This window comes from Cebus imitator, unplaced genomic scaffold (genome assembly GCF_001604975.1).
Source record: "Cebus imitator isolate Cc_AM_T3 unplaced genomic scaffold, Cebus_imitator-1.0 Scaffold118, whole genome shotgun sequence".
NCBI classification, from domain to species: domain Eukaryota; kingdom Metazoa; phylum Chordata; class Mammalia; order Primates; family Cebidae; genus Cebus; species Cebus imitator.
The window spans coordinates 310,057-319,819 of NW_016107433.1; the positions used below are offsets into that span (position 1 = coordinate 310,057).

At 45.4% G+C, this 9,763-nt stretch overlaps 1 protein-coding gene across 2 annotated transcripts in view; it reads left to right on the plus strand.

The window, feature by feature from the left end:
• Positions 1–9,763, plus strand: part of LOC108311715 (carboxylesterase 3) — a 50,785-nt gene that overhangs the window by 23,297 nt on the left and 17,725 nt on the right. For both annotated transcript variants that reach the window (XM_017539238.2, XM_037742264.1), the window contains one exon: positions 8,037–8,134. In XM_017539238.2, the coding sequence (XP_017394727.1) occupies positions 8,037–8,134 (98 nt within the window). The remainder of the gene's footprint in view (positions 1–8,036; positions 8,135–9,763) is intronic.

A 9,763-nucleotide genomic window follows, 5' to 3' on the forward strand; every position in this document is an offset into this window, starting at 1 on the left:
TTTTTTTTGAGACAGAGTTTCTCTATCACCCAGGCTGGAGTGCAGTGGTGTGATCTCAGCTTACAGCATCCTCTGCCTCCCAGGCTCAAGCAATTCTCCTACCTCAGCCTCCCAAGTAGCTGGGATTGCAGGTACCTGCCACCATGCCCAGCTAATTTTTTGTAATTTTAGAAGAGACAGGGTTTCATCATGTTGGCCAGGCTGGTCTCAAACTTCTGACCTCAAATGATCCACCCACCTTGGCGTCCCAAAGTGCTGTGATTACAGGCATGAGCCACCATGCCTGGCCTTATTATCTGATTTTTAAATTCCAGCCATCCTAGTAGGTATGAGGTAGTAGTGCCTGATACTGGTTTGATTTGCATTTCCCTGATGGCTAATGATGTCTCCTCATGTTCTTCTTGGCTCTTCTATATTCCTTGGAGAAATATTTACTCAAATCCTCTGCCCATTTAAAAAAATTAAGTTGTCTTTTTGTTGTTGAATTGTAAGAGGTCTTTATATATTCCAGATACAAGTCCCTTATCAGATATATAATTTGCAGTCTTTTCTCCCATTCTGTGGGTTGTCTTTTCTATTTTTCCATGGGGGCCTTTGCAACACAAAAGTTTTTCATTTTGATAAAGTCTGAATTACCTATTTTTGTTGTTGTTATTCATGCTTTTGGTATCCTATCTAAGAATACTTCACTAAACCATGAAGATTTATTTACCTCTATGTCCTCTAAGAGTTTTATAGTTTTAGCTCTTACATTTAGGACTTTATTCATTTTGAGTTAATTTTTGTACATAGTGTGATATAAGGGGTTTTTTTGTTGTTGTTGTTTTTGTTTTTTGTTTTGTTTTGTTTTTTTGAGACAGGATCTTGCTCTGTTGCGAAGGCTAGAGTGCAGTGGCACAATCAGAGCTCACTGCAGCCTCAACTTCCTAGGCTCAAGCAGTTCTCCCACCTCAGCCTCCCAGCTGGAGGCCACCACGCCCAGCTCATCCTTTTCACTTTTTGTTGCCCAGGCTGGCCTTAAGCTTCTGGGCTCAAGCAGTCATCCCAAAGTGCTGGGATTACAGGTGTGAGCCACTGCACCTGAGCCAACTTTATTCTTTTTGCATGTGGCTTTTCAGTTTTCCCAACATCATTCTTTGGAAAGACTTCTTTCCCTTATTGAATGGGCTTGGCCCCTTGTTGAAAACCAGTTCACCTTGGCCAGGAATGGTGGCTCACACCTGTAATCCCAGCACTTGGGGAGGCCGAGACAAGAGGATCATTTGAGCCTAGAAGTTCAAGACTAGCCTTGGCAACACAGTGAGACTCTGTCTCTGAAAATAAATTAATTAATTAAATCAGTTAACCATACACACATGGGTTCATTTATGGACTCTCAATTCCGCATATCTGTCTTATGCCAGTACCACACTCTCTTAATAGCATTTCTTCTTCATAAGTTTTGAAGTAGGGACGTGTGAGTCCTTCTACTTTGTTCCTTTTCAAGATTATTTTGCTTGAAGTGGGACCACAGACATGTAACACCACACCCAGCCATTTTTTGTAGAGAAGGGATCTCACTATGTTGCCCAGGCTGGTCTCAGACTCCTGGGCTCAAGTGATCCTCCTGCCTTAGTGTCTCACAGTGCTCTGATTACAAACATGAGCCACCATGCCTGGCCACTTCTGTCACTTTTTGCTTCATATATTTTAGTGCTCTGTTATCTGGTACATATATGTTTATAATTGCATGTCTTCCCGATTGACATTTTTACCATTATACCTCTCTTTATCTCTGGTAATATTTTAAAAGTCTACATTGTCTGATATTAGTGTAGCCACTCCAACTTTCTTGTGGTTACTGTTTCCATTATCTACTTTTTCCCATTCTCTTACTTTCAATTTACTTGTATCTTTGGCTCCAAAGTCTGCCTCCTGTAGACAGCATATATGGGACCTTTTTAAAAATCCAATCTGGGCTTGGTGAAGTGGCTCACGCCTGTAATCCCAGCACTTTGGGAGGCCGAGGCTGGTGGATCACTTGAGGTCAGGATTTCGAGACCAGCCTAGCCAAAACAGTGAAACCCTCTCTCTACTAAAAAAAAAAAAAATTAGGGGGGTGTGGTTGTATGCACCTGTAATCCTAGCTACTGGGGAGGCTGAGGCAGGAGAATCCCTTGAACCCAGGATTCAAAGGATTCCATGAACCAAGATCATGACACTGTTCTCCAGCCTGGGAAATAGAGCAAGACTTTGTCTCGAAAAAATAAAATTTTTTTCAAAAAAATTTTTAAAAATCTGACAGTTTCTGCCTTTTAACTGGATTGTTTAATCTACTCACATTTAATGTTATTCCTGACATAGTTGGGTTTACTGCTGTCATTTAACTTCTTATTTTCCATGTGTCTTGTGTCTTTTTTGTCATCTATTTAACCTTTACTGCTTTCTTTGTCTTAAGTAAATATCTTCTAGTGAAGTATTTAAATTTCTTTAATGATTAATTTTACTCTATATTTTTAGTTTTATTTGTTTCATTGTTGTTTTTAATGGTTGTTTTAGGGCTTACAACATACATTTTACCTAATAAGAATCAGCTTCAGATTTTTTTTTCTTTTTTATTTTTTGAGTCAGGGTCTCACTGCTTTGCCCAGCCTGGAGTGCAGTGGTACGATCTTGGCTCACGGCAACCTCTGCCTCCTGGGCTCAGGTGATCCTCCCACCTCAGCCTTCCAAGTAGCTGGGACTACAGGTGTGCACCACCACCCCCAGCTAATTGTTTTTTTCTATTTTTAGTATAGACAAGGTTTCACCATGTTGCCCCAGCTGGTCTTGAACTCCTGGGCTCAAGCAATCCACCCACTTTGGCCTCCCAAAGTGCTGGGGTTACAGGTGTGAGCCACCGTGCCTAGCCCCATACTAACTTAATTCCAGTAAGATATAGAAACATTATTCCTGTATAACCCTATTCACTTTTCACCCTTTTGTGGTATTATTATTATATGTATTTCATCTATTAATGTTACAAACCCAAAAACACAATTTTATGATAGTTATGTTACTGTTTTCATTTCCTTAGCCCAATACAGCCTTACTTCCACCCTCCTCCTTTGTATTGTCATTGGCAAATATATTGAATTTCTAATCTTATAGGCCCAATGATACACTTTATGCACATTCTTTTATAAATTGCTTTTTAAATTTTTGCTTTAAATCTTTTATAAATTGCTGTTTTAAGTGAAGGTTTATAAAAAAGGAGAAAAAAACACTTATTCTGTGTTTTATAATTACAACTTTCCTCTTTAAGCAATAAAAGAGCCACAGATGAGGGGAATTTCACAGACGTCACAATCTCTACCAGCTGTGGTGAGCCCCGTGCAGTCCCACCCACTCCTCTACTTCACAGCAATCTATTTAATCCTCAGAACAACCCTCATAATTAGTCATTGTTAGCTCTGTTTTACAGATAGGACAATTGAACCTCAGAAAGGTCCTTACACATGGATGGTAAGAGACTAAGTGAGCTTGGGGCCTACATCTTCGTGAGTTTTTTGGTTTTATTTTGTTTTTTGAGACAGAGTCTGGTTCTGTCCAGGCTGGAGTGCAGTAGTGCGATCTCAACCTGCATCCTCCACTTCCCAGGTTCAAACAATTCTCCCGTTTCAGCCTCCCAAGTTGCTGGGATTACAGGTGTGTGCCACCACACACAGCTAATTTTCGTATTTTGAGTAGAGATAAGGTTTCACCATGTTGGCCGGGCTGATCTTGAACTCCTGACCTCAGGTGGTCCGCTGCCTCGGCCTCCCAAAGTGCTGACATTACAGGCACTGCACCCAGCCTACTGGGGCCTACATCTGTCAGACTCAGAGATCAATGCTTATTCCACAGCATGACTTCCTTCCCTTTGTTCAACCAAGATACATAGGAATGTTCTCAAGAAAATTCTCCTAAGAGATTCAGACAAATAATACCCAGGCTTTCTGAGGAAAGGCTGATTCTCAGAAAAGATGATGCTTGTACCAGGACTACCTGGCTGACGTGACTGCCCACTCAACATCCCCTGTGCCCCATGTGAGCATCGGAGGCGGCACACATGTGTCCTGGGCACCTCATCAAGGTACCTGGCCTGGCACAACTGCTTCTCATATGGGCTGGGTGAAAGGTTGTTGCTTCCCCAGGGAGAGGTGGCAGGAGTAGAGTCAGGGGTTGGTAGAATGGTCCTTGAGGCCCACACAGATGTGGCCAAGGAGCTGCATAGGTGGGCAGGGGAGTCTATGTCTGGCTGGCCCCCAGGGCTAGCAGATAGACTCACATTCTTGTGTATCTTCCCCACTGCCCCCCTCCCCTGTCCTCTACCCAATGGCTTGTCCTGTGCCATCTGAACTTTGTCCTGAGCCACCTGAACTTTGTCAGATCCTGGGCAGCAAAACAAGCAGCTTCCTCACCTCCCACAGCTTAATATTCATACTCCTATTAATGTGGCCACAGCCCACAGGAGAACCTGGCAGAATGAGACTGTAAGGATAGGCAGGCAGTCAACAGAGAGAGATGTGGTCCAGGCCAGATGGAGCTGCTAGTAGTTCCTGCTTTCTTGGTCCTTCCCGCCCTGTCCTCCCATCCCTGCCCCTTTAAACCTCATACTGACTGAACCCTCAACTAATGTTCATTTTTTTAAATATGGAAAATACCACTTTGGGAAGCTGAGATGGATGGATCACCTGAAGTCAGAAGTTCGAGACCATCCTGGCCAACATGGTGAGCATGCTACTAAAAATACAAAAATTAGCTAGCTGTGGTGGTGAGTGCTTATAATTTCAGCTACTCAGGAGGCTGAGGCAGGAGAATCGCTTGAACCCAGGAGGCAGAGTTGGCAGTGAGCTGAGATCACGCTATCGCATTCCAGCCTAGGCCACAAGAGCAAAATTCTGTCTCAAAAAATAAACACATAAATAAATATGGGAAATATGTGGCCAGGCGTGATGGCTCATGCCTGTAATCCCAGCACTTTGGCAGGACAGATCATGAGTTTGAGATGAGCCTGGCCAACATGGTGAAACCCTGTCTCTACAAAAATACAAAAATTAGCTGGGTGTGGTGGCATGCACCTGTAATCCTAACTGCTCAGGAGGCTGAAGTGGGAGAATCACCTGAGCCCAGGAGGCAGAGGTTGCAGTGAGCCAAGGTCATGCCATTGTACTCCAGCCTGAGTGACAGAGTGAAATCTCATCTAAAAAAAAAAAAATTATATTTTTAAAAGTGGAAAATACATAAAATTTAAAAAAGGAAAAGAAAATCAAAGTAGCTGATGACCCTAGGCCAACCTCGCAGATACCATTTTGGTATCAATCCTACCTGTCTGCTGTTACTTTAGACATCTTTGGAGTGTGTTTTGATTGTTTTGTAGACTGGGTCTTGATCTGTTGCCCAGGCTGGATTGCTAGCACCATCATAGCTCACTGAAGCCTCCAACTCCTGGGCTCAAGTGATCCCCCTGCCTCAGTCTCCCACTTTGGAGTATTTTGATGTGTATGTTCCATGACTAATCTGGTCATATTCATTATACAATTTCAAATTTTACCTTTTCCAAGTTGACCTATGATTGGACATGGTGGTTCACGCCTGTAATACCAGCATTTTGGCAGGCCAAGGTAGACAGATTACGTGAGCGCACAAGTTTGAGACCAGCCTTGCCAACATGGTGAAACTCTGTCTTTACTGAAAATACAAAAATTAGCCTGGCACAGTGGCACCGGCCTGTAGTCCCAGCTACTCTGGAGGCTGAAGCAGGAGAATTGCTTGAACCTAGGAGGTAAAGGTTGCCATGTCTAGCCTGAACAACAGAGTGAGACTCCACCTCAAAAATAAATAAATAGGCTGGGCGCAGTGGCTCACTCTTGTATCCCAGCACTTTGGGAGGCTGAGGTAGGCAGATCACGAAGTCAGGAGATTGAGACCATCCTGACTAACATGGTGAAACCCATCTCTACTAAAAATACAAAAAATTAGCCGGGCGTGGTGGCATGAGCCTATAGTCCCAGTTACTTGGGAGGCTGAGGCAAGAGAATCGCTTGAAACTGGGAGGCGGAGGTTGCAGTGAGCCGAGATGGCACCACTGTACTCCAGCCTGAGTGACAGAGCAAGCCTCTGTCTCAAATAAATAAACAAACATTAAAGTGGGTCTTTTTTTTTGTTTCTGAGTTTTTTGGTTAGAGACAAGGTCTTACTCTGTCTTGACCTCCTGGGCTCAATTGATCCTCCTGCCTCAGCCTCCCGAGTAGCTGGGTCTACAGGCATGTACTATCACATCTGGCTGACTTTTTAATTTTTTGTAAAGATAGTGTCTCACTATGTTCTCCAGGCTGGTCTGTAACTCCTGGCCTCAAGCGGCCCTCCTGCCTTGGCCTCCTGAAGTGCTGGGATTACAGGCATGAGCCACTGTGAGTTAACGTGTTATGGTATGGGAGAGTTAGGGGAGAGATTTTCTTTGTAGAGAGCTATTGCCTCTCTGTGAGCTCTGACTCCACTTCTTTCCCCTCAAACCTGTGAACATGAGACCATGGGGAGGATGAGTGGTGCTTTCCACCATGGGAGGCTCAACCAGCCAGAGCCTGACCCTACCCTGCCATCATGAGTGGGGCAGAAGGGGCTGCAATGGGACAGGCCACATCTCTGCTGGGGCAGGGCAAGGGATATTGGAGGTTTGCCCATGTAGACCCTGCAGGATGAATGGCAGAGGCACAGGTTGGGGATGTCACCTTGGGCCTTCCTTAGAGGGGCATAGAGCCTGAGCAGCAACGATTGGGCAGTGAATGCCACATTCCTTGGGACTGAGGAAGGATCACAAGTATGGGAACTGTGGGAGAGGAGTCCCAAATACAGAGCAGCTCCGAAGAACTCAGAAAATTGATCATGAAAGAAGGTGGAGGCTTTAACCATCTGTCAGGCCTGTAGAGCAAGAGGCTGTGGGCCAAGAGAGAAGTCCCTGTTCCTCTGCCTTTTCCCTCCCCAGCACAGAAGCCCATCAGACCCACAAAGATGGGCCAAGACCCCAGACTTCAGGGGGACAAAGAGAGAGGAACCATCTTACTTTTAATTTTTTTTGAGATGGAGTCTCACTTTGTCACCCAGGCTAGAGTTCAGCGGCACGATCTCAGCTCACTGCAACCTCCACCTCCCAGGTTCAAGCGATTCTCCTGCCTCAGCCTTCCAAGTAGCTGGGATTACTGGTGCACCACCATGCCCAGCTAATTTTTGTAATTTTTTTTTTAGTAGAGACGGGTGGGGGGGGTTCACCACGTTGGCTACGCTAGTCTTGAACTCCTGGCCTCAGGTGATCTGCCCGCCTCAGCTTCCCAAAGCGAAGGGATTACAGACATGAGCCACCATGCTGGGCCCCCATCTTACCTTTGATTGAAGATGGAACTGACCTCTCTTTGCTTTCACCTCCTGTGGCTCCAAACTTCAAACAAGATTTTTTTTTTTTGTCTGGCCCACTCCTCCTCATCCTTTACTTAGAAGATTAGATCTTTCCCAGGGAGCCTTCCTTCCCACCTCCTGGCCCTGGGCTCATTCATCAGGTGCCCTGTGGGCTCCCACATTATGGTTGCTTTCAGGTCCAGCTCCCCCAACTGGATTATGAACCTGCGAAGACAGCCAAGGGTCAGGATGTGTGAGAAAGGGCAGGGAAGAGGCTAGACAAGACACCGGGAAGTAGGGAGGCCTGAGGTCCTGAAATCCACAGACAGGAAGCCTTGGCTGAAGGGCCAAGTAACCAGGTGTTCTACTTCAATCTTGGCACCCACTATGTGCTTAGAGCTTGACTCACACATGTTCAGCTCTAAGCCATCGCACAGATGAGTAAATGGTTAGATTGCAGGCTGATCAGTTTGTCTGAAGAGCCAAGAGCAACAAGCATGACCTGTTGCCCAAGGCAGAGACAAGGCTGTGGGCTGATCAGAAGCTGGTTACAATTCCTCCCTCCGCAGTACTTGCTGGCAGAGATTAAGAGCAGATAAAAGTGTGCTCACACACGGTAGACATGGCTACCACTCCATCCACAGGTTGCCATCACTCCTGCCCACAGCAGGAGCTCTCTGGAGCATGAGGTGGATTCTGTGTTCAAGCCTCACCCTCTGCCTGATGACACAGACGGCCCTGGGTAAGACCCCCACCCCTTCCAGAGGGCATCAGGCAAAACGGGCACAAGGGACATAGGGACAGCCCCCAGCTCAACCTCTCCTGAGGACAGCAGGGCAGGAGCACTTGGACAATGCCTGGGAAGATGGAGGGCAGGGTTTCAAGACACTAAACCATCTGCCAGCTGGGAGTCTGGACAAGTCCTTTAGCCTCTCTGAGCCTCAGGGCTTCTCTGCATTTCCTGCCTCCCAGGACCAATGAAGGGGTCCGAGAACATGGCCACATCTTTGCTTCCTTCCCACCTCCTTCCTTTCTTCCATCCTTCTTTCCTTCTTCCAAGCAGGAGGGCTGCCTCTGCTCCCGTCTCTGCTATATGAACCTCTTTACCACCTTCAGATTTCTCCCCAATAGCTTTCTTTTTAAAATGAGTACTACACTTTTTACTGTGAATACAATACACTAACAAAAGTTTGCTGAGGTATAAGATGTATACATCAAGATGCACACCTCTTCACTGTATAATTATATCTATCATACTAATTACATTATATATATATAAGGTAACCATTATCCAGATCAAGATCTAGAACATTTCCAGTGGGTGAGGCATGGTAGCTCATGCCTGTAATTCCAGCACTTTGAGAGGCTGAGGTGGGAGGATCACCTGAGCCCAGGAGTTCAAGACCAGCCTGGGCAAATAGTGAGATCCAGCCTGGGCAAATAGTGAGATCCAGCCTGGGCAAATAGTGAGACTCTGCCTCTATTTTAAAAAAAACTTTTTTTGGCTGGGTGCGGTGGCTCACACCTGTAATCCCAGCACTTTGGGAGGCCGAGGTGGGTGGATCACCTGAGGTCGGGAGATCAAGACCATCTTGGCCAATATGGGGAAACCCTGTCTCTACTAAAATAGAAAAAAACTAGCCAGTCGTGGAATTGAGCACCTGTAGTCCCAGCTACTTGGGAGGCTGAGGCAGGGGAATCAGTTGAACCGAGGAGGTAGAGGTTATGCCACATGATTGCAGTGAGCTGAGATCATGCCACTGTACTTCAGCCTGGTGACAGAGCAAGACTCTGTCTCAAAAAAAAAAAAGAAAAAATCAACTTAAAAAAAATCTCTGGCTGGGTGCAATGGCTCACACCTATAATCTTAGGACTTTGGGAGGCCAAAGCAGGTGGATCACCTGAGGTGACCGGAGTTTGAGACCAGGCTAACCAACATGAAGGAACCCCATCGCAACTAAAAATCCAAAGTTAGCGGGGCATAGTGGTGCATCTCTGTAATCCCAGCTGCTCAGGACGCTGAGGCAGGAGAAACTGCTTGAACCTGGGAGGTGGAGGTTGCAGTGAGCCGAGATTGTCCCATTGCACTCTAGCCCGGGGCAACAAGAGCAAAACCCCATCTCAAAAAAATAAATAAATAAAAGAAGAAGGGGAAAAAAAACATCTCCAGCATCCCATATACTCCTTCTCAGTTAATACTCAAAATTACCAATAGCCAGCTGACCTCTATCAAAAATAAATTTTACCTATATAGATCCATTTTTTTTAATGTGAAGGAAACTTTGCTGAATCTGCTTTAAACATTTTGGTGCATTTTTCTTTTCATCTTTTCCTTTCTTTTACTTTTTTAGTTTCTTTTTTTTTTTTTTTT